We start from the raw sequence: 27,972 nt of genomic DNA, 5'->3' as shown, positions 1-27,972 counted from the left end.
GATTATATCCCTGCTGAATTTAGTGACCATCTGAAAGAATAGATTTGACGCATTGAACACCAGTGACCGAAAACTAGAGGAATTGTGAAATGACATCAAGAACATCATCCATGAGGAAAGCAAGAGGTCATTAAAAAGACAGGAAAGGAAGAAAAGACCAAAATGGATGTCAGAAGACACTATGAAACTTGCCCTTGAACAGAGAGTAGCTAAAGCAAATGGAAGAATCAACAAGATAAAGAGCTAAACAGAAGATTTCAAAGAGCAGCTGGAGAAGACAGACTTAGTTATTACAATGAAATGTGCAGAGACCTGGAGTTGAAGAAAGGGAAGAATGCACTTCGCATTTCTCAAACTGAAAGAACTGAGAAAAAAATTCAAGCCTGTAATTGGATTATTGAAAAATTCTATGTGCACAATATTGAATAATGCAGGAAACATCAAGAGCAGATGGAAAGAATACACAGAGTCACTGTAGCAAAAAGATTTGGTCAGTGTTCATCCATTTCAGGATGTGGCATATGATCAAGAACAAATGGTTTTGAGGGATGAAGTTGAAGATGCACTGAAGGAATTGGTAAAGAACAAAGTTCCAGGAATTGACCGAATACCCACTGAGATGTTTCAACAAAGGGATGCTGCGCTGGAGGCACTCACTTGTCTATGCCAAGACATTTGGAAGACAGCTACCTAGCCAACTGACTGGAAGAGACCCATATCTGTACCCATTCCAAAGAAAGGTGATCCCACAGAATGTGGAAATTATTGAATATTAAAATTAATGTCACATGCAAGTAAAATCTTGCTGAAGATAATTCAAAGACTGTTGCAGCAGCATATTGACAGAGAACTTCCAGAAATACAAGCTGGATTCAGAAGTGGATGTGGAGTGAGGGATATCATTGCTGATGTCTGATGGATCTTGGCTGAAAGGAAATACCAGAAAGATGTCTACTTGTGTTCTATTGACTATGCAAAAGCATCCGATTGTGTGGATCATAACAAATTATGGATAACATGAAGAAGAATGAGAATTCCAGAACACTTAATTGTGCTCATGAGAAATCTGCACATAGACCAGGAGGCTGTCCTTTAAACAGAACAAAGGTATATTACATGGTTTAAAATCAGGAAGGGAGTGTGTCAGGGTTGTATCCTTTCACCATATTTATTCAGTCTGTCTGCTGAACAAATAATCTGAGAAGCTGGACTGTATGAAGAGGAGCATAGCACCAGGATTGGAAGAAGACTCAGTAACAGCCTGCGAAATGCAGATGACACAACTTTGCTTGCTGAAAGTGATGATGACTTGAAGCACTTACTGATGAAGACTGAATACTACAGTCTGCAGTATGGATTACATCTCAACATAAGAGAAAATGAAAATCCTCACAACTGGGCCAATAAGCAGCATCATGATAAATAGAGAAAAGGTTGAAATTGTCAGACTTCACATTGTTTGGTTCTACAATTGATGCCAATGAAAGCACCAGTCAGGACATCAGACGCTGTACAGCACTGGGCAAGTCGGCTGCAAAGGACCTCTTTCAAGTGCTGAGGAGCAAAGATGTCTCCTTGATGACTAAGGTGCACCTGACACAAGCTGTGGTATTTTCAGTCACCTCATATGCATGTGAGAGCTGGGCAATGAATAAGGAAGACTGAAGAAGAATTGATGCTTTTGTTGTGATGTTGGCGAAGGATGCACAAAGTACCATGGACTGCTAAAAGAATTAACAAATCTGTCCTGGAGGAAGTGCAGCCAGAATGTTCATTGGAAGTGAGAATGGTCAGACTTCATGTCACCTACTTTGGTCATGTTATCAGAAGGGACCATTCCCTGGAGAAGGATGTCATGCTTGGTAAGGTGGAGGGTCAACAAAAGAGGGGAAGGCCCTCAACAAGGTGGTTTGATACAGTGGCAGTGGTGAAGGGCTCAATTATAGCAGGGATTGTGGAGCTGGCCCAGGACCGGGTGGTGTTTCGTTCTGCTGTGCATAGGATCACTGTGAGTCAGAGATGACTCGATGGCACCAAACAACAACGAAAAAGGGGAAGGCCCTCAATGAGATGGATTGACACAAGTGGATACAGCGATGAGGTCAGGGATAGCAAGTATTGTGAGGCTGGCACAGAACCACACAGCATTTCATTTTGTTGTACATAGGGTCACTGTGAGTCAGAGTCTTTCTCAATGGCACCTAACAGCAAGAACAACAATGGCTAATGGTCACGAGCATTTTGTCATGTGTTTGTTGGCCACCTCAGTGTCTTCTTTTGTGACGTATCTGTTCTGGTTCTCTTGCCCATTTAGATTGCTTGTCATTTTTTTTTGTTGAGGTGGTGAAATTTTCTATAAATTTAGAGATTAGTCCCTTGTCTAATACATAGTTGCTAAAAATTTTCTCCAGTTTATAGATTCTCTTTTCACTTGTTTGACAAAGTCATTTGATGAACATAAAAGTTAATTTTTAGACAGTCCGAAACTCTAATTTGTTTTCTGATGTTGTATATTTAGATGTATTTGATAGTGTGCTTATCCCTAGTGTTAGGGCCCCTAAGTTTGCCCCTATTTGTACTTTGATGATTTCTATGGCTTCTGGTTTTACATTTAGATCTTTGCATCCATCTAGACTTAGTTTTTGTGTATGGTGTGAGATATGGATACTGTTTCGTTCTTCTTCAAGAGAACATCCAGTTTTGCCAGCACCATTTGTTAAAGAAACTGTCTCTTCCAAATTTAATGGATTCTGGCCCTTTGTGGAAAGGGGCTCACGTGACACAGTGGTTAAGGTGTTTGGCTTCTAACCAGAAGGTTGACAGTTCAAACCTACTAACTGCTCTGCAGGACGAAGGTGAGGCAATGGGTTTGGGTTTTATTTTATTTTTGACCCTTTGTTGAAGATCAGCTATCCGTGGATGGATGGATTTATTTCTGTGTTCTCAATTCTGCTCCATTGGTCTATGTGCCTGTCATTGTACTAATACCAGGCTGTTTTGGCTACTGTGGTTGTATAGTAGGTTTTGAGATCAAGGGAGTATGAGGCTACCTAGTTTGTTGTTCTTCAATAGTGTTTTGCTTATCTGAGGACTCTTTCATTTCCATATAAAGTGGACAATTAACTTTTCCATCTCATTAAAGAATGATGATGGAGTCTGAATGAAGATTATAGATTGCTTTGGGTAATATTGTCATTTTTACAATGTTAAGGCTTCCTTTTCATGAACATAGTAAATTCTTCTATTTATATAGGTCTCTTCTGGTTTCTTGTAGTAGTGCTTGTAATGTTCTTTGTGTAGGTCTTTTTTGTTTCCAGTTAGGTTTATTCCTAAGTACTTCTCTTTTGGGTGGCTGTTAAAAATGGTATTGTAGATATCCTTTTCAGAGTTCTCTTTGTTACTGTAGAGGAATCCTACTGATTTTTGTATTTTGGTCTTGTACCCTGGCAGTTTACTGAAGGCTTCTATTAATTCCAGTAATTCTTTTGTTGAATGTGTAGGGTTTTCTATGTATAGCATCAAGTCATACAAATAGATCTGCATATAGAGATAGTTTTACTTTTTCTTTGCTAATTTTGATGCCTTTTACTTCCCTTTCTTGCCTTATAGCTCTGATTCATTCTTCAAATACAGTATTGAATAGGAGTGGTAATAAAAATCATCCTTGTCTGGTTCCGATTTTCAGGGGAAATGTTTTCAGTCTCTTTCCGTTGAGAACAATATTGGTCATTGGTTTTGTATATATATATATCCCTAATTATGTTGAGGAATTTCCCCTCTATTCCTATTTTTATGAACATGTTTATCAAGCAGTGGTGTTAGATTTTGTCAAATGCCTTTTCTGCATTGATTGTTTTATATATGTGGTGGATTACATTGATTGTTTTCCTAATGTTAAGCCATCTTTGCATACATGATATAAATCTCACTTAGTTATAATGTATGATTTTTTTGATAGGTTGTTAAGAGTCTACTGACTAAGATTTTGTTGAGGGATTTTCTGTTGGTGTTCATGAGGGGTATTGTCTGTAATTTTCTTTTTTAGTGTTGTCATTGCCTGGTTTAGGTATCAGGGTTATGCTTGCTTCATAGAATGAGTTTGGTAGTATTCCATTCTTTTCTATGTTCTGGGATACTTCGAGGAATATTGATCTCGGCTCTTCTCTGAATGTTGCATAGAATTCACTAGTGAAGACTTCTGGACCAGGACTGTTTTGGTATGGAGTTTTTTTTATGACTTGTTTAGTTTTTTCTTTAGTAAATGGGTTTTTTCAAATTTTCTACTTCAGCTTGTGTTAGTTTAGGTGTTGTTGTGGTTGTTATGTGCCGTCGAGTCGGACTGACTCATAGCGACCCCCTCCTTGGGTTGCCGAGGCAGTATCATTATGGAAGTAAATTTGTCCATTTATTCTAGTTTTTCAAATTTGTTGGAATACAATTCTTCATAGTATTCTATTACTATTCTTTTTATTTCAGCAGGTTCTTTTGTGACATGTCCTATTTCATTTCTTAATTTGTATTATTAGTGTTATTTTCTTCTTTTTCTTTGTTAAATTTGCCAGTGGTTTGCCAGTTTTATTTAATTCTTTCAAAGAACCAACTGTTGTTTTGCTGATTCTTTCTCTTGCTTTTCTGTTCTCTGTTTCATTTATTTCTGCTTGAATATTATTTCCTTTTTTGTGGTGACTGGAATACTTCTTTACACATATAAGAAATTTGATGCCCCCCCCAAAAAAAAAAAAAGAGGAAGAAGGCAGCTAAAAATGAAGTACTGAAAGTTGAATGAGTTCCTTAGCTTTTACATAAGACATCTGTGGGAAAGCTTTGCTATGATACCATGTAAAACAGTGTACCAAAAATATTCTTGATCTCATGGCCTTAGGTTTTCCCACTATCCTTTGCCAAATTTTTGACCAGAATATGTGAAGGAAGGATAGAAGAAATGAAGGAAGTTGTGGTTCTAGAATTTATTTAAGTTTGGCTTAGGATGAGATTGATATAGATTGAAGTATAAATAATTAATTTTGTATCTAAAAAGGTTTGGTAAAAACCAATATTGCATCTCAGAAATTTTAGATCCCTTAATCTCTTCCCAAGTACCAAGTAATATTCCCTTCTTGACTAAGATTCCTCAGGAACTACTAATGATCTTTCCCTCTTTTAAAATGCAGAAAGTACACCTATACGCACTTCTGATGTTGACTATCGACTTTTAGAGGCATCTAAAGCTGGTGACTTGGAAACTGTGAAGGTAAGTCAGTACTCTTGATGGCTTGAGCATCACTATTCAACCTTTACTAACTAATTTATTTTTAAATTTGTAAGTAAAATTACTAAAGTCCAACAAATAAAAGGGATGAGCAGAGTAGATCTTTAGAGTAGAGAGACCTTGTAGTACTAAGGATTTCCACGTATCATTTACAGACTTAAAACACACACATGCACACACACACACAACTGTATATATAATTTCAAATATGTGTATATTAAAGGAGACAAGGACTGTGGGTTAGTTCTGTAGTTGACCACAGTTGGTCTCATTTGGTCTAAGAGAATGCTAGTTAGTACTTTTCCATATAGAGTGGAGATTGTGGGCTCTACCATACTGCCCAGACTTCCCCTTTAATGTGAAAATGGTACTACCTGAAAGGTCCTTGTTTTTATTCTTATTTTTATGTCTTTCATATATGCCTGGTTACATGAAAGCTCTTTTATATTTTCACTCATGTTAATTAAGTGTCCACATTCATAAATATGTATGTAGTTCAAGTCCAGGGGATACATGTTAAACTTTACAGTGGTGTTTCTTCGTTGTTTTCTAGAAATTCTCACATTTGCTCTAATTAAACATTCTTAGGGAGAATGCCTGTGAAGCTCTTGTAGCCTAGAAAATGCCACTGTTCTCTCTGCTTTATTTGCTTTTTTAAAATTTTCATTGCCTTTCTTCTCACTGCTTGCCTAAAATTAGGTGGAGAAGTAAGCAATGATGCATGATGTAACAAAAAGATGAAGAAATTAGGAATCAGTAAAACAGGGTTTGATTCTTTATTGTACCATTTACCAACTTTATGAGACAGGATAAATCGCTTAACTCCTGTGAGCTTCGGTTTATTTGTATGTAAAATCGGAATAATGATCAGATTATTCACAGATAGATATTAATTTTCTTACTGAAAGAATATGAAATTTTTTATAAACTAAATTATTCAGATGTTACTGTTACATAATCCAGTGATGCAGCCTACTCTGCTTTGCTTTGATTTCTACCACTTTGTATGCAAACAAAATTGAGCATATAATTTTGATTATGTTGAAATGGTAGCAATCAGAAGGAGAGAAGGAGGCTGAGAAGAGATTTGAAGGACAAAGCTGAAAATGATAGAAGATTGTCAAAAACTAGAGTATGATTAGAATTGGTTCAACTTAAAATGTTAGACAAACTTCCCCCTGCAAATAAGTACTGTTGACTGCTTTGCTGCCGTAGGTCAGAAGGCCAAATGGGTGGCCTAAGCAGAATTAAAATACTTTTCCCAGAGCTGTGCTGGCTTGATCCATGGGAGAGTAGACAAGAACTGTAAGTTAGTTCTGCAGTCAACCAGGGTTGGTCTCATTTGAGGAAAAATCTAGGTAATGCAAGCAGAGATTCTGTGACAAGTAATCTCAGGCAGGAAAGACTTACAGAAATGAAAAGGCAAAGCATGATTTACCTTGAAAGTGCTTACTTTATTGTAGATTTCTCTATTTGATTAGAATTTTGGCTAAGAAATGTTTAAAAAAATGATTAATTGCTCTATAAACAGTAAAAATATTTGTAGTCATTATTAAGCCAAACATAGTGCTGATTTTTGAACATCATTCATTTTAGCTAACCTTTGCAAATAAATATACATTAGAACATTACAGCTTTTCCAAGATGCTGTAGTATTTTAGAGCAAAATCTACGAATAAATATTAATGTTTTTTTTGTGTATGTATGTGTCTGTACCATAAAAGCAACTTTGCAGCCCTCAAAATGTGAATTGCAGAGATTTAGAGGGCCGGCATTCTACACCCCTACACTTTGCAGCCGGCTATAATCGTGTGTCTGTTGTGGAGTATCTTCTACATCATGGTGCCGATGTCCATGCCAAAGACAAAGGGTATGTGTTAGAATTTAGCTGTTTGGGATTAATTTTCTTCACACTTCTAAAATTCCTTTTTAAGTATTTTTGAAGTCTTAGATCTTTTTCCCCATTAAAAAAGTAATGTATTTAAAAAAAAAAAAAAACTTAAAAGCATTGTGGAAATGTCAAAAAATATTGACAATATTGAAAGTGAAAATTACCTAACACTGCATTCCCTAGAGGTTATTGCTATTGTTAGGTGCTTTTGAGTTGGTTCTAACTCATAGTGACCCTGTGTACAACAGAATGAAACACTGCCCATCCGGCACCAGCCTCACAGTTGTCACTCTGTTAGAGCTCATCATTGTAGCCACTGTATCACTCTGTCTCATCAAAGGTCTTCCTCTTTTTCACTGACCCTCTATTTTACTAAGCATGATGTCCTAGAGATTACGTACATGGAAAATTTTGTATGTAGTTCTTCTAACTTTTGTTAAATATATATAACAGTGTGTATGTTGTTATGATGGGGGTGGGAATTTTCTCGTATATAAGATGATGCCATTCTATACAATCTGTTTAGTGGTTTTCTTTTTTATATATATCTTGAGGAATCTCTGGGTGGCACAAATGTTTAAGCACTTAGCCAAAAGGTTGGCGGTTCAAATTTACCCAGAAGGTCCTCAGAAAACAGGCAAGGTGATCTGATTCTGAAAAGTCACAGCTTTGTAAACCCTATGGAGCACTTCTACTCTGCACACATGAGGTTGTCATGACTCAGAATCTAGTCAATGATAGCTAATGACAATAACCATAGTATATCTTGAATGTTGTCCTTTTATGTCCATACTTAATTGCTCATCTCATTCTTTTAGTGCCTGTATATTTTATTGTATTATATGTGTGTGTTTATACTGTTTCTATTATGGCTTCTTTTGTTTGCTATTAAATAATGTGTATTTAAAGAAAAGCTATCTATCCCCAAAACATTTTCACTAATTTATATTTTTATATCCAGGTACTGAGTTATTTTTTGTACACAAAGCATAAAACAGCCATTGAAGCTATTTAGAATTGTAAGGAAGGAATTTTAACTGAAAAGATTTTCTACACTCTAATTTTGAGTTAATTTAATATTATCTCAAAATATAAATAAGCCAGAAACTTACTACAGCAGAGTGCTGTAGAATTTAAACCGTACAATGTAGGTTTCAGTTAACCATTATGAATTTATTTATCTTTTTAAAGAGACGCAGTGGACATGAATATTCAATAACAGTATGACTATCTCTTTAAAATTATTGTAAGTACACTGGAGAACAACAGTTGTTTCCTGTTGCCCATTTTGGCACTTAACATATTTAGTATCAAAACATTTTTTAAAAAGTTACTGCCAAAGGGGCAGGGAGGCCGCATCTTCTGACCTCCTCTAACCCCACAAGAGGAAGACAGAATCACCATCAGTAGCCAAAGGCCTATTCCTGCAAGACCAGACATGCTATCTCCCTCCAGCCCTTTCACCAACCCTGAAACCAACTGTTCTTCCTTCAGCACTCACCACCTTTCTGCTGGGTTTGATAATTCACTGCAGTGGCCACACAGAACTGACAGATTATGGGGTTTATTAGGGAAGCACCAGGCTACAATTCAAGTTCAGGAGAAACATTCAGTCTCTCTCAGCCTGCTGTCTCTCAGCCAACAGTCTCTCTCAGCCACTCTCCCAGCAGTGCTTGTCTCTTGGTGTCTGTCTCAGCAATGCGTGTCTCAGTGTCTCTTTCTCAGCAGCACGTGTCTCTCAGGAGCACCTGTCTCCCAGCAGCACATTTTTCTCAGCCAGTAGTCAGAGAGACCTCTTCTGCCTCTAGGAGGCCTCCTTTTGAGCCTGGCAGAGTGGCCAAACTAACCAATCATAACATCAGAATTCTAAGCACCTGAGAGAGAGCAAACTTCTCAGAATATTGCTTTGTGCCACTGCATAACAGAAATACCCCAGGTGGATAACTTTAGCAATCAGGAGCTCCTCAGTTGCTCATGGCAAATTCCACCTTGGAGTTTACAAAGACTAATAGGTAGAAAAGCCACACTAAGTAATTTACTACACTGTAGGTACTGATCTCTCCAAATAAAAGGGAGCTTAAAACAAAACCAAACTCACTGCCATCAAGCCAATTCTGACTTGTAGCAACCCCTCCTTGAGTTTCAGAGGCAGTATCTCTATGGAAATAGATTGCCCAATTTTCCTTCCAAGGAGTGGCTGGTGGGTTTGAACCTCCAGCCTTCTGGTTAGCAATCAAATGCCTTAGGGGACTATGCCAACAGAGCTCCCAAAAGGGAGCTTAATACCTTGTTTTTATCATGTCGTGAGCTCTGGTAGTGCACTGGTAAAGCATTTGCCTGCTAACCAAAAAGTTGGTGATTCAGATCCACCAGACTCCACAGGAGAAAGTGAGGCAGTCTGTTTCTGTAAAGATTTAACAACCTTGGAAACCCTGTGGGGGCAGTCCCTACTTTGTCTTGTAGGGTTGCTGGGAGTCAGAATCAACTTGATGACAGTAGGTTTAGTTTGGTTTGTTTAAGTGCAACATAAACTTATCCTTCTGATAATCCCCTTTTCTTTGGAGGAGGTTTTTCTTTTTCTTTTCTTTTTTTTTTTTTTTTTTTGTCCTTTTAGAATAACAACTACCATTAAGTGAAAACTCAGTCATCTCAGAACAGTTTGCTCTTAAGTTGAGAGAGCAAGATTGTTTTCTTGTCTGACTAGTGTTTATGATTGACATCATTGTTTTCCTTACTCAATACTTCTCTGTCTCACTTGGATTATGAATTTTCATTGCCTGTCACCTGCAAATTTTAAACCTGTTTGCAGAAACCACCACTGAGTTGTTGTAGTTGTTGTTAGGTACCATTGAGTTGACTCCAACTCATAGCGACCCTATATACAATAGAACGAAATACGGCCTGGTCCTGTGCCCTTCTAACAATCCTTTTATACCTGAGCCCATCATGGCAGCCACTCTGTCAATAAACTGAGTTATTAGGAATTTAAAAAATAAAAACCAGACACAGAGGTAGAACCTATCTAATGAAATAATTTGAACTGAATTTTATAATTTTGTAAGTAGGCATACAGTTTTAATTAGGAAAGCCCAAATATAAGAAAACTGAGAGCTGATAAAATTAGATTGGTCAGTTATTCCTGAAAATAATTTTGTAGTGTTGTTCTTTATATTACCAGGATGAAAACCTGAATTAAAAGTATTGTGATAGAACTTTATCCTATGGGTATTTCTGTATGTATTTTAACCCAGAAAAGATACGAGAGCTGTGAAATGTATATTCATCCCTAAAAGTTCCTGTATTGAAAGGAACATTTTTTACATTATCAATCCTTGTTTAGAAATGACTGACTATGTCTTAAAGACCAGAGGGGATTTATTTCTTTTGTAGGTGGGTGTTCAGTATAGTCAATGCCAGAGAATAATTATTTTTATTACAGCAATCATTTTAACTTAAAGAGTTGTTGTATGACTTTTAAATCATTTTCTCTTGTTTAGTGGCTTGGTACCCCTTCATAATGCCTGTTCATATGGACACTATGAGGTAGCTGAGCTTTTAGTAAGGCATGGTGCATCTGTCAATGTGGCAGACTTATGGAAATTTACCCCTCTACATGAAGCAGCAGCTAAAGGAAAATATGAAATCTGCAAGCTTCTTTTAAAAGTATGTAATTTAAAAAATTATAAAATATAAAGTAATTGTGTTTGTTTGTTGGTTATTACTTTAAATTAAATCAGTACTTTTTATGCTATTAACTACAGTAACTTTTATAATGACTACTTCCACTTTAGGGGGATGTTTAAGTGATATGAGAGTTACATTGCTTTGAGTAGTGCATGAAGCATCTCTCTGAACTGATGTAAGTTCAGTTCATTAAACTTCATCAAGGTAAATTTTGGAAAGAGTTGAACTAGCAATGGTTACCTAATACAGTATTAATGTCAGGAAAAAAAAATTGTACAGAAGAGAGAAGGTTTTTAATCAAGTTTGATTTCTTCTACTGACTTTTTTATTATTGTTAACTCACTAATGCATTCCTCATTATTAAGCATTATTTAATCATATATATCTTGAGGAACTTATTTTAATACCAGATTTTTATTAAAATATAAGATTTCGTTTCTCTAAACAAAGTTATATAATGGTATATACATGAAATAGTAAAAACTAGTAATTATATGAAACTAATCATTTTGGGTTCTTTTTAAGTTAGTAGATTTGAAAAGTGATCAGACATGTATTTATAAGTTTTTTTTTTTAACTAAAGAAAAAATGTTTATAATTAAATATGAATAAAAGTTTTCTCCCACCACATTTATGGTGTGAAGTATGTTCTGTGAATCTTGAGACTAACATCATATTAGACACTTATTTTAATAGCTGCTTGGTAAGAAGTGACATCATTGGTTTCTTCCTGATTTCCACAGTAGGCTGATTGTATTCTCTGTCGATCCTGTAATAAAAATTTTTGACTTGTATTTATTTGATTTCATAAGTGTAGTTGATTAAACTTTAAATCAAGTTCCTTGTTAATACATTTGTACCTGATTTTAGGAGAGATGTTAAGACTTATTATAAAAATATAAAATATATCACCAAGCTTTTTTGTTCTGATTACATTTAGAAATAAGTACTTTATTCTACCTGTGTGTCTTCTGTGTCTCTCTTTTTTCATGATGCTCCCTGAATATCTTTATGTAACTAAAATCTGATCAAAATTAACATAAAGAATTGAAGGCTTCCAAATACAACTTACAACATATTATGTAAAAAATAAAAGGCAGTTTGCACTCTCCCAACTTTAACATCACCATTGATCCTGAGGCTTATGGCTTTGGTTGAGCAGTAGTTAGAAAGTTTATCTAGTATACTTCCATGTAGAGAATTCATGAGTAGAAATTTGCAAAATAAAATAGGATATTGCTTTGTTTTTCAAAATCTTATAAATAAATCTCTTTCTTTGGGTGAACAAAGGTGGATTAAGGAAAATAAAACAAAACAAAAAACCCATAAACCTTAAGAAATATGCTACAGAAAACACAATCCACATTTGATTTTTGTTCTTTGTAGCATGGAGCAGATCCAACCAAAAAGAACAGAGATGGAAATACACCTTTAGACTTGGTGAAGGAAGGAGACACAGATATTCAGGACTTACTTAGAGGGGACGCTGCCTTGCTGGATGCTGCCAAGAAGGGCTGCCTAGCTAGAGTGCAGAAGCTCTGTACTCCAGAGAATATCAACTGCAGAGACACCCAGGGTCGAAACTCAACCCCTCTGCACCTGGCAGGTAAGCATCACAGGCTTTTCAAGTATCATTTTCCTTTCTTGGAGACCTAATACAGACCTTTACTGAAAGCTGAAAGAAATGCTGAGCATAAAGGGTGTACTACTTAGTAAAATGCTTTTGACATAATTTCATATTTCTTAATGTAAAGGCCCTGAATTATGTGATAATAATAATAATGGCTTCGAAAGCAAAAAGTATTGAAACCTTAAAATGTTCTGGTTCTTTTATATTTATATACATATGTATTTTTATGTTTTTTATATATAATTGTGTGTGTGTGTGCGCGCTATCTTTTTTCCTTTTAAGCTGACATTTTTGCCTTTTTTCGTTCTAATAGCAGGCTACAATAACCTGGAAGTAGCTGAATATCTTCTAGAGCATGGAGCAGATGTTAATGCCCAAGACAAAGGAGGTTTAATTCCTCTTCATAATGCAGCATCCTATGGGGTAAGCATGCTAAAGTGAAATGAAACCTCACTGATGTACTACTTTTTTACATGTGTACAGCACATGAAGTAGATATCTAGCCAATAGCATAATTTAGCATAATTATAATCTTATTGAGAGTTTTCTTTTGTGTTCCCAGTTAAGCTTAAGTATCTTTCAGTCAAAGACCATACTTTTTAAGCTTTTTAGTCTTCTCACAGTATCTAGCACAATAATAGAGATGTAATGAGTGCTCAGTTAATATTTATTGATAGAATAAATCTTAATTCTACCTCATGACTTTAGAAACTGTAAAAGCTGGGAAATTCCTATATAAGCACGTAAATTATGGTTACTTACATTTATCACCAGCATCTTAAAAATGTTCAAGTATGCTATGGATGTATATGATTTATATTATTGAGATTGAGTGACTAGCTAAAACCCCACAGTGAAAGTCCAGTCATTCTTTCAAAGCATTATAATGTCAAACGTAAGCTCTAAGAGGAAGAGGAATGCTTTATAATGCCTTGATGCCATTTTTGGGGACTGACTTCCTAGAAATAATGAAGGCCAACTTTAGGCCTGATGATTCACTGCAGTATAAATAAAATAAATGCTCATGTGCTTTCTGTTCATACTCTTAATCACTACTTGACTATAAAAATCCACAGATGCCAGATTGTACATACCAAGCGTTCTCGCCGTTGGAATCGTTACTGATGAAGCAGTTTCATCAAGATTTGCAGCAAACTATAAATAAAAATTAAACTGTCCTAATTCTTTGTTCTTACTGCCTTCTCCCTTCGTCTTTGTAGTGAGAATAAGCTTATCTTCTCAGTCACCCTCTGCAGTGACCAGGATTTCAGGGAGAAGACAGATTTGAGTGGGAATACTCTCATATAAGGAACACAAATAATCCAGTTTTGAGTTGGACAGATAGGACAAGTGTGATATAAATTAATTGAAAGCCATCAGATTTAGTATATTATTAGTAATGTAGTCCTTTTGAAACTGCAGTATCTAAAAAGTTAACTTCCCAGAGTTAATCTTTTATTAGAATTGTCTGAATTTTCTTTTACCCTTCATTCCCATAAGATTCTCAGCTTGACTGTACAACAAATATTTCTACTGAAATAAGACCTTACATTCTAAGAATTTGCTTAAATATTCACTGCTGACATACTACATACACATTTATGCATAATCCTTTTAAATTATAACTATATATGTATATCACTTGGGGATTAATTTTCAGTACTTCTTAGCATGATCCTTTTCTCCATATTGTATTCCACTTAATGCTTTTGCTAAGCTTTAGGTAAGAGTTTATAAAGCTGATGAGATAAGTAGAATTTAAACCAGAGTTTTAATTTCTGTATGCATCTAATGAATAAGGATAGGCATAGCAATAGAGTTACACTTCTTGATCTGATTTAATAAAGCTTATATTGTACTATCAACTGTATATACTACATAGATCTATATGTTTTTTAATATATCCCATGCATTGTGGATATAGGAAAGTTCTAGTCCATCAATCTTTTCACAATCTTTACAGTTGTTACAGAGAATAAAGTAAAACTTAGTTTGTAAAATAAGTATTTTACTTTCTAATAATCTCTGTTCTTCACCTGATGGAATGTTGAAATGTTACTTACTATTCTCTGTGTCATTTGGTGACCAGTGTGAGGAGAATAGAGTTTATAATGGCTCTCCTTTGTGGCTAGATAGTAATAGAGTGTACAGGGTCACCTTACCTTATTTGTTCTCTTTAAGCTGTCTTACCATAAACAAGATAGGTGGTATAATCCAGTCACTGTTTCATTTATGTAAATTTATTTCACCATCATTGATAACCTTTCTAAGGAGCTCTGGTAGTATAGTGCCTAAGGCATTTGACTGCTAACCAGAAGGCTGGCAGTTCAAACCCATCAGCCATTCCTCAGAAGGAAAACTGGGCAATCTGCTTCCATAGAGCTACTGCCTTAGAAGCCTAAGGAGGGGTGGCGATGAGTCAAGTCGACTCGACGGCAGTCAGTTTGGTGGGTGTTTTTTTTGTTTGTTTTTTTTTTGTGCGGGGAGGGGGACTCCAACTTGAAGGGACAAAAATAATGAATTTCTTTCATCATCTCTTTTTATATTCTGTTTATTATCAAATCCTCGCTGCCTGGCTCTTTGTAAATGAAGGTAACTCACTGAGATGAGAATGAACAGGCTGTTAGAAAGCACTTGATAGAGATTTTGGTCAAGCTGGTTCATACCATCCTTGTACTGAAGAATGCAGATGAGCTAGGTAATGTGTTTGGAGCAGGTGTTTTTACCTCATTGTGTGGTTGGATTAGAGTCACTCTAAAAACCCTTCATGTATTAAATGGATAAATTTTGATCATCAAATATCTGTGAGTTAATTACTATGTACTCTTACTAACTAAAGCCTTTATTTTGGTGGTATGTTGACCTTTTTTCTGTTCCCATGCTTTTCACATATATGCAGCCTAGTCACCTCAGTAATAACTCATGACACACAGTGATTCTCAACTGACAGTGGGTAGAATTATTCTCTTCATTGAGAATCTTTGATCTATAAGATAATTTTGTCTAATGTAATTTGTAAACCATATAATGTATTGTATCAAATCATATTTATCTCAAACTCAATTAACTACATATTTTAAACACAATAGAAACATTTGAAAAGCCACTTTGACTTTCTTTTTAACTAAAAGATGGACACAGCTATATTTTTATTATATTTAGATATGTAAATCTTTATGTCTTCCAAAAGTCCCTAGATATATGCCTTGACTGAATATTTTAATTAAATTGTAAGGCTCCAAGCCATATGTCTCTGTGACTATGGCAAAATACTGATTATATTATATTCATCCCATTGATGCTTGAACTGACCTGACTGCATTGTGTGCAATGCACTTGCCCTGAAATAATAGCTTTGAGAAATAGATTTTTGTGGTACTTCATCCACAGTAGAGGCAGCTATGCTAAAAATAAAGCTATTTGTAGTTTGAGGTATAGCGTTATCCAGTAATCTCTACTTAAATAGCTTTTCCCTAGTATCACTCTGCCATTTTCATCTAATCAAGACAATGTCTCTTGTGTCTAGCAAGACCCTGTAGGAATCTTGTGATGCCTGAACTTAGGAGCTGAGCATCTAAGATCTAGTCTTTACTCTTCTGTTCAATAACCCAGTAATGTTCAGCATTTCAGTGGTTGAATTTTTATAATCTTCCACTTTCTCATTAGTAAAACTTGGATGCTAAGACCTTCTTTATAAGGTTGTTGCAATTAAAAGATTAAATGAGATCATGCATGTGGAAAGTGCATTCTAAATCCTAAGACATTACAATATGTAAAACCCAAACCAAACCCCCTGCCATCAAGTCAGTTCCGACTCATAGTGACCCCCATTGGGTTTCCAAGGCTATAAATCTTTAAAGAAGTAGATTGCCTCATCTTCCTCCAACAGAGCAGCTGGTGGGGTTGAACCACTGACCTGGTTAGCAGCCAGCTGGTGGGTTTGAACCATGACCTTCTGGTTAGTAGCCTGATGTCTTACCCACTACTCCACCAGAGTTCTTTTTACAATATGCAAGATAATACTTATTATTAAATAACTCCCTCCCACAGACCATACACAGATTTGGCCAGACATAATAAGGGCTGCTTGTCACTCTTACATCTTACAGCCTTAGGAATAATCTATATGTTTGACCAGCTTAATATCAGTATTAAATAGATAACAATATGAATAGCACAGTAGTAGATGATTACTAGTGGTGTGGAGATAAAATTAATAAGGTATCTGTGAAATTACATAAAATCATTTACTTAAGCAATTGGTTATGATTTTATGTACTTTACATTTGTTTACCTTAGGGTGCCTTCTGTGTGTCTTTAGGCCCTACAACATCATTTTTATATGGGAAGGGCATGCCACCTCATTCATTTTCCAAATGAAGAGATAAATACATAGTTTAAGAAGCTTAAATAAAAGGTACAATTTCACTGAAACTTTCTTACTTTCTAATTATAAGGCATTGATATATATTTATCACAAAGCATGTAATTTTCTGTTATCTCCAGAGTATAAATCAATTGGCTGATCACTTTTCTGTCTCAACTTTGACACTCTTAGTGGTTTCCCTCAAATGTATATTTGAGGATTTCATGACATCCTTGTCATAAACCCTCTCTCTTTACAACTACATAGCTCTAACTTGCCCAAGCATGTTTCTCTAACCCCAGCTTCCTACCTTTCTAAACTTAAATTAGGGCCCTCCCAATCTTTTATATTTATTTTTCATTTAAATTATTTTATGATGCAGCTGGATTCTGAAACCGTTTTTTTTTTTTTTTTTTTGGCTTGGAAACAATCCAGCAGAGTTCATTTCCTTTTCTAGAATTTCTTATTCAAGACTTTGCTATTGCATATTGTATAGAACCTAGCTGCAGCTTGCTTATTGCATTTGTCAGCCTTAAATTAAGGTTACTATTTTTTGTCCCAATGATGTAGCTCTTTAAAAGATTTAAGAATTGTCTTCTTAAGAATTGTGAATAGTAATATACTCATTCTTGACTATTATTCTTTTAGATGTTTGTCAGCAAATTTAACAAACATGTAATACATAACATATATACAATTTATTTTATATATGCATGCACACAAAAGCAGGGCACTCCTGTCCTTTCTTGTTGTTGTTGTTGTTATGTGCCTTGAGTCAGACCCAACTCATAGCAACCCCTCCTTGGGTTTCCAAGGCAGTATCACTATGGAAGTAGATTGCCCAACCTTCCTTCCAAGGCGTGGCTGGTGGGTTTGAACTGCCAGCCTTCTGGTTAGCAGTCAAGTGCCTTAGGCACTATGCTACCAGAGCTCCTGTCCTTTTCTTATTAGGACCTTATAATCTGGAAAGCTATGTGAATTGGTCTACCAAATTATTTATGCAACCGTAAATGCAGGAGTAATTAAAAGTAATGATCAGAAGCACAGTTTAAGTGGCCTATATTTCACTGGGAAGAAGATTGAAATTATTCTGTGCTCTTAGGCTAACTGAAAGAAAAATAGTTATCCTTTTCCAACATAAATTATTGTTGTTAGGTCTTAGGTGCTGTCTAGTTAGTTCTGACTCATAGAGACCCTATGCAGAGCAGAACAGAACTGCCCAGTCCTGTGCCATTCTCACAGTCCTTGCCACTTTTGAGCCCATCTCACAGCCTCTTTGTCAATCCATCTCATTGAAGGTCATCTCCCTTTTTTGCTGACCCTTTACCCAGCATGAAATCCTTCTTCAGGGTCTAGTCCATACTGACAACATGTCCAAAGTACAAGAGACGAAATCTGGCCATTCTTGTTTTTAAGGAGCTTTCAGGTTGTACGCCCTCCAAGATAGATTTGTTCATTTTGCCAACAGTCTAGGGTAAATTCAGTAATCTTTGCTAATACCACAATTCAAATATATCAGTTCTTCTGTGGCCTTTTTATTCATTGTCCAGCTCTTGCACATGCACATGAGGCTATTGAAAATACCATGGCTTGGGTCCAGGCACACTTTAGTCTTCAGAGTGACATCTTTGCTCTGTATCACTTTAAAGAGGGCGGATGCAACAGATTTACCCAGTGCAGTACTTTGTTTGATTTCTTCTTGACTGCTGCTTCCATGGGCATTGTGGAGCCAAGTAAAATGAAATCTTTGACAATTATAATCTTTTTTTTCTCCATTTGTCTTGATGTTTTTTATTGGTCCAGTTGTGAGTATTTTTGTTTTCTTTATGTTGAACTGTACTCCATTTTGAAAGCTGTAGTCTTTGATCTTCATCAGTAAGTACTTCAAATCTTTACTTTCAACAAGTAAGGTTATGTCATGCGCATATTGCAGGTTGTTAATGAGTCTTCCTCCAATCCTGATACCATGTTCTTCATATAGTCCATCTTCTTAGATTATTTACTCAGCATGCAGATTAAATAGATAAGGTGAAAGGATACAACCCTGACACATACCTTTCCTAATTTTAAATGATGGAGTATCCCTTTGTTTTTTAGACAACTACTTGATCCACGTACAGGTTCCACATGAGCACAGTTAAGTCCTGGAATTCCCATTTTTCGCAGTATTATCTCTACTTTGTTATGATTCACACAGTTGAATGCCTTTGTGTAGTCAATAAAACTTTGCTTTCAGCCAGAATCCATCTATAGTATCACTCGTTCCATGCTCTCTTTTAAATCTGGCTTGAATTTCTGGCAATTCCCTGTCAGTATACTACTGTGACCATTTTTTAAATTATTTCCAGTAAAATTTTACTTGCTTGTGATATTAATGATACTGTTTGATAATTTCTGTATTCTGTTAGATCACTTTTTTTGGAATGGGCACAAATTTGGATCTCTTTGAGTTGATTGGCCACATAGCTGTCTGTCAAAATTCTTGGCATAAATGAATGAGCACCTCCAGCACTGCATCCATTTTTGAAATATCTAATGGGTATTTCATCAATTCTTTAAAAAAAAAAAATGCCTTCGGTGCAGCCTGGACATCTCCCTTCAGTACCGTCAGTTCTTGATCATATGCTACCTCCTGAAATGATTGAATATCAAACATTTCTTTTTTGGTACAGTGATTCTGTGTATTCCTTCCATCTTCTTTTGATGCTTCCTGCATCATTCAGTATTTTGCCCACAGAATCCTTCAGTATTGGAACTTGAGACTGAAATTTTTTCTTCAGTTCTTTCAGCTTGAGAAATGCCAAGTGTTTTCTTCCCTTTTGATTTTCTTAGTCCAGGTGTTTGCATATTTCATTATGATACTTTTCCTTATCTTCTTGAGCTGCCCTTTGAAATCTTTTGTTCAGCTCTTTTTACATCATCATTTCTTCCAATTGCTTTAGCTAAACTTAAGAGCAAGTTGCAGAGTCTCTTCTGACATCCATTTTGGTCTTTTCTTCTGTCCCCTCTTTTTAATGACGTTTTGCTTTAATCATGTATGGTTCTTGATGTCATCCCATAACTTGTCTCATCTTTGGACAGTGGTGTTCAGTACATCAAAACTGTTTTTCAGATGGCCTTTAAACTCAAGTGGGATATACTCAAGGTATTTTGGCTCTTGTAGACTTGTTTTAATTTTCAACGGTATTATCCTTTAAATAAGGAGGATAAATCCTGGGTTTTTTTTAAATTAGTTAGTTTTAAGTTATTTTGATGATACCACAGATGGTGCCTGTTTTCATCTTTTATATTGGAAATGCTAAACATAAGTTAAGCTGTTGAATCAATTTTAAAATGATATCATAATCCCAAAAGGGACAACATGATAATAAAATATAGCCTCTTCTTAGAAGTGCTACACTGATTATGCTGCTTTTCTTTTCTTTCTATTGTCAGAGCAAACATGAAAGTATTTCTTAGAAGGTATCTAAGATCGGTACTTTCCTTTTTAAGATAATAAATTTTCTTCTTCTTTTTTTTTTCTAAAATGCCTTTTCTTTTTTAAGAGAGTATCTTCAAGAGAGCAGAAAAACTGTGTCTTATAGAATATGTGAAGAAATATACCCTAAATCCCATCTTGGGATCTTTCAGTTTTTACCTTCCCCATCTCTTCCCATTTTCATAAAAGCTTCAAAAAGCTCCATATACTGTAGTTGAGTAACAGCATGAATTAAACATATTCTCAACAGATAATGTGCTTTTAAGTTAATTATCAAAAATGGCCAACTTATGCTAAGAAATGGATCCATAAGGAACTCACATGTGCCAGTCACACAAAATTATAGAATATTGGAGTTGAAGCAGACTTCAGAAATACTTCAATTACCACCTGTTACAGCATCTCTAAATGTGTTTATAAAAATACAGAAGTTATTTTTAATATTTTTAAATGCTTGTGGAATCAGTATTACCTGTGCATGATTTTTTTTTAGTTTATTTTGTAAGAACTTTGGGAAGTAGCAGAAACTTTTTGTTATATAGAGTTTATTATTTTATTTAAGAGAACTTGATCTCCTTGAAACTTTATCCTACGTTGGCTTCTATATTCCTGCCCCTTTATGGTTCTTCTATAGTTCTTATTTCCCCTTTTGTCCCCTCAAAGAGCTCTTCTTTCTTTCTCTTTCCCAAAAATACTGTTTTTCTCAAAGCTTTGTCCCTCTTGTACTTGTCTTTCTGTACTCCTTCTCTTAATGAGCTCATTTATCATGTAGCTTTAACTCTTAACTCAATATTCTATTTTGTAATCCCACCCCCTTCCCGGATTCTATACCCTCCAGTGCCAGACACTTAGAAAGCATTCAGTAAATGTTTGGTTGGTGGGTGAGTAGGTGACAGTACATGAGTAAATAAATGATGCCCTTTTACCTGTGCTCCAACTGTTTGTCACACTGCTTACACCACATCATTACTTTGATTTTCACTTCAGCTTTCTTCCAGTTTGATTCCCACTTAAACTTTTGCTACTCTATTTCTGTTAATGGTTGCATCTTTGTTGTTTAAGCTTCTAAACCAGGAGCAGGGGTTAAAAAACAGTCATCTTCATCTTCTATTTCTTGTTCTTCCTCTGTCTTGTTCTTCCTCTGTAGTTAATTTGTCTTTCTAAACCTAATTTTATTTTTCCTTAAAAATTTCTCTTGAATTTAGCCCTTCTAACAAGCTCTGGTGGCTAAGGCATTCACCTGCTAACCAAAGGTCAGTGGTTTGAATCTACCAGCTGCTCTACAGGAGAAGAATCAGACAATATGTTTCTTTAAAGATTTACAACTCAATAGCAGTGTTTTTTTACTTCCTTTTGTAACCATCATAATTAAGGATCTAATCACCTCTTGTCCAGATTTTTATTGTATCTGCTACTGATATTTCATCCACCCCTAATTTACTTTGGACATGACAGACTAATTTTATAAAATACTGTGTTGTGGTGTTACTTTCCCAAAGACAAGAAAGAACATAAAAATCTTTGAGATGTATGTTCCAATAAATAGATGAGTGTCAGATTGCAGTGGGTTGGAAGAGAAATGGAAAGAGAAGTACCATGTATAGAATGCTTATTTGAAAAGTTTGGCAGACAGACCATTGACAGAAGACTTTGGATCATGTACTAGTTTCATTTTACGTAGTTTATTTTTAAAATAGACTTGGATATTTTAGCAGGCTGAATTTTGAGGATGCAAAATAAGATGAATTCACAAACACAGGTAGAGGGATGAATATTCTTTTTTGTAGAAGAAACTTATAAAAATTATGAGGATACAGATAGTGAATGAAATGTTAAATAAAAACAAGTACATGATAGAGTTTTTTCAGATGATTTCATTCTTAACAATTTGTACCCTTTTGTTTTCTTCAGCATGTGGACATAGCAGCATTATTGATAAAATACAACACATGTGTAAATGCAACAGATAAGTGGGCATTTACTCCTCTTCATGAAGCAGCCCAAAAAGGAAGGACACAGTTATGTGCCCTCCTCTTAGCACATGGTGCAGATCCAACTATGAAGAACCAAGAAGGTCAGACACCTTTAGATCTGGCAACAGTAAGTCCTCACTTCAAAATATTCAGTATTATTCATTATACTTTCAAAGATGACATTAAATTCTAGGCCTTAGCAGATTTATCTTTAGTAGTACTTTTTTAACTTAGAAAGAGAACAGATTTCCTTCTGAAAATTTGAAATTCACGCTATGTAACTTATGTCTGATAAAAAATAATTTAAAACTCTACTAAAGCAAATTTAGTATTAGGTTAATTTTTTTTTTTTGCCGTAATTGGTGAAAGCATAAATCCGAGACACATTTCTAGAGTGTATCCTCAAAGAATCACGTTAGTAAAATATCATTTTTATTTGATATAATACTGTAGTGCAAATGATGTTCATAATTATCTTCTTGAGGCTATGAAATTGTGGTGCAGACAGTTAAATGCTTGACTGCTAGCCAAAAGGTTGGCAATTTGCACCCACCAGAGGTGCCTCAGAAGACAGGACTGGCAATATGCGTCCAAAAAGTCACAGCCTTGAAAACCCTGTGGAGTAGTTTTACTCTGCACATATGGGGTCACCATGAGTCAAAATCGATTTAATGGCAATTATAACAACATGAGTTTGTCAATGTAAATTGAACATCTGGCCAATATATTGTTCTTAGGAGGAAGAAAAGTAAATTAGTATACTGTAGAATTGTATGCACTGCTGTAGAGTCGGATCTGACTCTCAGTGACTCCTCCTTGGGTTTCCAAGGTGGTATCGCTATGAAAGTAGATTGCCCAACCTTCCTTCCAAGGAGTAGCTGGTGAGTTTGAACTGCCAGCCTTCTGGTTAGCAGTCAAATGCAAAAGGGACCAGGTTTTGCTAGTCTGATAGAGCCTGATAGAACCATTGAGACTATGGACCCCAGCTGCCCTTTGGGTCTGAAACTGGACCCATTCCTGTGGCTTCCAGCCAAACAAGACAGGCATATGAGCTGAACATTTACATTAGGTAGATACACTCCTTGGAGAGATCAATCATGGGAGAATAGAAGGGCTGGGTATGCACAGAGAGATAGCTCAGGGGGCAGGAGTGCATGGGAGGGAAGGACACAGGGAAGAGGTAACTATGGGGAGGAAGTGGAAGGGGAGCAGTTGCATTGTGGGAAATTGCAGTCAGTGTCATGAGACGGAGTGTATGTGAGATGCTGTATGGAAAGTGAATTTACTATGTAAACTTTCACCCAAATCACAATAAAAACTAAAAAAAAAAAAAAAGAGTTATTGGAAAAAAAATGTATATTATTTGACTAGAAAATTAAATACCATCTTTCTCAGACTTTCTGAAAATCAGGGAATTATTGTACAGTCATAATAATTTGTAATTTTGTAAGCCAGAAATGTTTTATCCATGTTACATTGTGTTTGATACATTAATGGCTAAGTAACAATTTCAAAACACTTAATAGCCTAAAATAATAATATTTCATTATTTCTCCCAGTTCTGTACATTGTTAAGGAGATTCTTAGGCTGGTCCCTCCTGTGCAGTTGCATTCATCTGGTGGCCAGGACAGGAACATCCAAGATGGCTTTACTCTTATGCCTAAAGTTTTAGCAGAGATAGGCAGAAGGGTGGGCTCTCTAATTCTATCCACACATGGTCTCTTGTCATTAAGTAGTCTTGCTGGAGCTTCATTGCAGGGTGATGGCATCCGAAGAGCTAAGCCTGGAACTGACAAGTCATGAAGTCAGCCCAAATTAAGGGGTAGGGAAATAGAGTCTGTCTTTGAAAGGACAATAAGCAAAGATCTTTAATTGACCACAGTCTACTCTTGGGCTACAACATATTTACATTTCTTCTACATTCACAATATATTTACCGCCCTTTCCCAAGACCCCCCAGTCTCATGCATTTATAGCATCAAGATTAAAGTCCAGAATCTCATGTTCTGCCTCAAATTAGATGTAGATGAGGTTCCTCGGTATAGTTCCTCACACATAGTTGCCCAAACATAACTCCTCTCAATGAAAAACCCTGTAAACTAAAAGGCACGTTATCTCCCACACAAAAAAAAACAACATACAATGATGGGACAGGTTCAAACAATTGCAGTAGAGTAATCCTTTCAAATAATGGGATAAATAATAGGAGATAGAGTTGTTACCAATCCATAGTTGTTCTGAAATCCCTCTCTAATTTGGATTGCATGTCAGGTGCTGTGAGACCCTTAAGATTGTTAAGATTGATAAAATCTCTCTCATCTAGCAGAGAAAGTTCATAAGGCATTGCCTTAAAGATCTTGTTAAGATTTCCAAAGGTCTTAACAAAAGGTATCTTTGCTTCTGATCTGGTTTTCACTATGAGGCATGTTTTATTGTCACTGCCTTGGATTGCATCGTTGTCCTGAGACTGATGCTTATTTTGAGAAACTTTTGCTGATACAAAGGCTGGAAAGAAGGACTGGCTTTATTTTCCAAACTAGTAAGTCCTGGGTGAAAGTATTTTCTCAAAGCTAACTGAACAGTTCCTTTCTTTGTTCTCTCTTCCTGTATGCTATTATGGGTAAATAAAACAAGCCAGTTGACATATTCAACATTCTTCTGGAAATCTCCTTAGCCAAACCCAGAAGTTTATTAAGTTCATTTTCTATTTTCCTTGATACCACAGGTGACAGTGTTGCCAAACATTCAAAGCCATGTCATAAGTTTTTGTTACAGCAGCCCCTCACTTTCAGATACCAGTTCCTTTTTCACTTCTGTACTGCAGCATGACCATCCCAAAATCATTAAACAATTATTTATTTCTCATAGTTCTATCAACTAGGCTTAGGTAGGCAATTCTACTGTTTGTGTATTTACCTTTAACTAGGAGCACAGCTGAGGCTGGAACATCCAAGAACATCCTGTAGGACCTCTCTAATCACTCAGTAATCTAGCCCAAACTTCTTTGCAGCATAGTGGATGTGTCTTAGAGACAAAGTAGAAGCTACCAGTCCTCATTTCTCCCTAATGCTTGGCTCAGAACCCTCAAAACATCCATTCCTGTGTGTTCTCTTAGTCAGACCAACTCAAGGGCAACCCAGATTCAAGGCAGGGCAAATAGATGCCACCTCTTGATGAGAGGAGTGGTATGTATGCATATACAAAGATGAAGGAATTGGCTAGTTTGATAGCAATTACTCTCAATACTTAAAAGCTGTAAAGTTAATGAATAAGCTATCCAAATTAAAGTGCTATACCTTTAAAATTTCACCAGATTTTAATTGTACCTTAAATTACCAAATGTGCACTAAATACCAGAATAAAATTTATTGTATGTTTAAGCATAAACAAAGCATAATGAATAAGGAACCCCTGTAAAGAGAGAGTGACTCTGAAATGTGTGTGTGTGTTTTATTTAATGAAAGATGAAATGTAAAAAAATATATATGGTTTCTTCAATTCTTCCTACTGAAACTACTGAGACCTTTGGAGCTGTGGATTGAAAAAGGAAAGAAGAAATCAATAGGGAATAATGAGGCACTCATTAAAGGAAGCATTTACAAAGTATCTGATCCTTAGTGAAAAACGTAAATTTTTAAAATGTAGTATTTTTGTGTGTGTGTATGTGGTTTTTATTTTATTCTATATTTTTAGGCTGATGATATCAGAGCTTTGCTGATAGATGCCATGCCCCCAGAGGCCTTACCTACCTGTTTTAAACCTCAGGCGACAGTAGTGAGTGCCTCTCTGATTTCACCTGCATCCACCCCCTCCTGCCTTTCTGCTGCTAGCAGTATAGATAATCTTACTGGTCCTTTAGCAGAATTGGCAGTTGGAGGAGCATCCAACACAGGGGATGGAGCAGCAGGTGCAGAAAGGAAGGAAGGGGAAGGTGAGTATGGCCTGTGAAAACTTATTTGATGATATATATATATTTTTTTAATGAAACAAATTCACTTTTTTCTGTCAGTAATTATTGAGTAGTTCTGGTAGCATAGTGCCTAAGGCACTTGACTGCTAACCAGAAGGCTAGCGGTTCAAGCCCACCAGCCACTCCTTGGAAGGAAGGTTGGGTAAATCTACTTCCGTAGTGATACTGCCTCGGGAACCCAAGGGAGAGGTCGCTATGAGTCGGGTCCGACTCGATGGCACATAACAACAATACCATCTCACTTAAAAACAATCCTGTCTATAAGTAAATTTTCCTATACCCAACATCATAGAAGGAATCCTTCATCAAAGAAGGCTAACCAAGTCCATTGGAATCAATATTGTTCCTATTTATGGATATCCAAATATATCCATTTTCAGCCACAGTATTTTATTGAGCTGTTGAGTGATCTTATTACTGAAATTATATCAGAAAAAAAAGAAATCATTTAAGGAATGAAAACTAAAATGATAGCTGGTATATTGGGGGTTTTTAATGCAACTGTTAAATATTCATTAAAAGCATTAGATTATGTTCTCTAATATTAGAATTAAAATGCATGTTGATTTGATAAAGCACTCTGCTTCTAATTTCTCAAACATTCAGATTTAATTTTAGGTGTTTGAATTAAGTTTATCATGGAATATTTTATGCTGTGTAAATCATCTATATAGTCAAGGATGTCAGAGAGCCATGCCTTTAAATAGATATGGGAACTTTCTTTACATTAGTAAAATTCTTGACTTAAATGTATTTCTGTTTTAGTTGCAGGTCTTGACATGAATATCAGTCAATTCCTGAAAAGCCTGGGTCTTGAACATCTTCGAGATATCTTTGAAACAGAACAGGTAAACTCTGTTGTATACGTTTGAGTCTTTTAAATTAAAATTATGAGTTATTACCATTCATTGCTCATTTTTCCTTCTTAACAGCTATTTTGAAAGTCACCACAAATTTCTAAATAAGCCGAGGGCTGGTATTTTATGTTTCTTTCCAAAGTCGTCTAACATTTGGTTATCTTTAATTGTTATTTTATTTTCACAAATCAGTCTGACTCTATATGTTTCATACATTTAGATATTTAAGACATAAGACCACCTTGTTTGGTTATTTTGTTTCCAGAAAGTGTTGGCATTTATTCATCTCATTTCATTACTTAAAATCAATAAGAAATTTTTATATTAAGTATTTTATAAAATTTTCATGAGGAAATTAAAACAAGTCCACAAGAGCCTAAATGTGACCTTGATTATATCCCTCCTGAATTTAGAGGCCATCTAAAGAGTAGATTTGATGCATTGAACATCAATGACAAAAACCAGAGGAATTGTGGGATGACATCAAAAACACCATTCATGAAGAAAGCAAAAGGTCATTAAAAAGACAGGAAAAGAAGAAAAGACCAAAATGGATGTCAGAAGAGACTCTGAAACTTGCCCTTGAACAGAGCGTAGCTAAAGCAAATGGAAGAAGTGACAAGAAGAAAGAGCTGAGCAGAAGATTTCAAAGAGCAGCTTGAGAAGACAAAGTGAATTATTACAATGAAATGTGCAAAGACCTGGAGTTAGAAAACCAAAAGGGAAGAACACGCTTGGCATTTCTCAAGCTGAAAGAACTGAAGAAAAAATTTAAGCCTTGAGTTGCAATATTGAAAGATTCTATGGGCAAAATATTGAATGATGCAGGAAGCATCAAAAGAAGATGGAAGGA

The 27,972-nt window shown here is 35.7% G+C and overlaps 1 protein-coding gene across 1 annotated transcript in view; it reads left to right on the top strand.

The window, feature by feature from the left end:
* The window catches only part of LOC103198537 (poly [ADP-ribose] polymerase tankyrase-1), a 326,026-nt gene that overhangs the window by 242,826 nt on the left and 55,228 nt on the right, over positions 1–27,972 (top strand). The window contains exons 14-21 of the mRNA XM_007942708.2: positions 5,172–5,251; positions 6,994–7,139; positions 10,658–10,823; positions 12,231–12,450; positions 12,788–12,897; positions 22,230–22,418; positions 25,986–26,223; positions 27,028–27,110. Of these exons, the coding sequence (XP_007940899.1) occupies positions 5,172–5,251; positions 6,994–7,139; positions 10,658–10,823; positions 12,231–12,450; positions 12,788–12,897; positions 22,230–22,418; positions 25,986–26,223; positions 27,028–27,110 (1,232 nt within the window). The remainder of the gene's footprint in view (positions 1–5,171; positions 5,252–6,993; positions 7,140–10,657; positions 10,824–12,230; positions 12,451–12,787; positions 12,898–22,229; positions 22,419–25,985; positions 26,224–27,027; positions 27,111–27,972) is intronic.

The sequence above is a fragment of the Orycteropus afer genome, unplaced genomic scaffold (assembly GCF_000298275.1).
Source record: "Orycteropus afer afer isolate SDZICR_OR568_19922 unplaced genomic scaffold, OryAfe1.0 scaffold00095, whole genome shotgun sequence".
In the NCBI taxonomy this organism is placed as follows: Eukaryota; Metazoa; Chordata; class Mammalia; order Tubulidentata; family Orycteropodidae; genus Orycteropus; species Orycteropus afer.
Note: the sequence above shows the minus strand (reverse complement) of the source record. Positions and strands in the feature narration are given on the sequence as shown.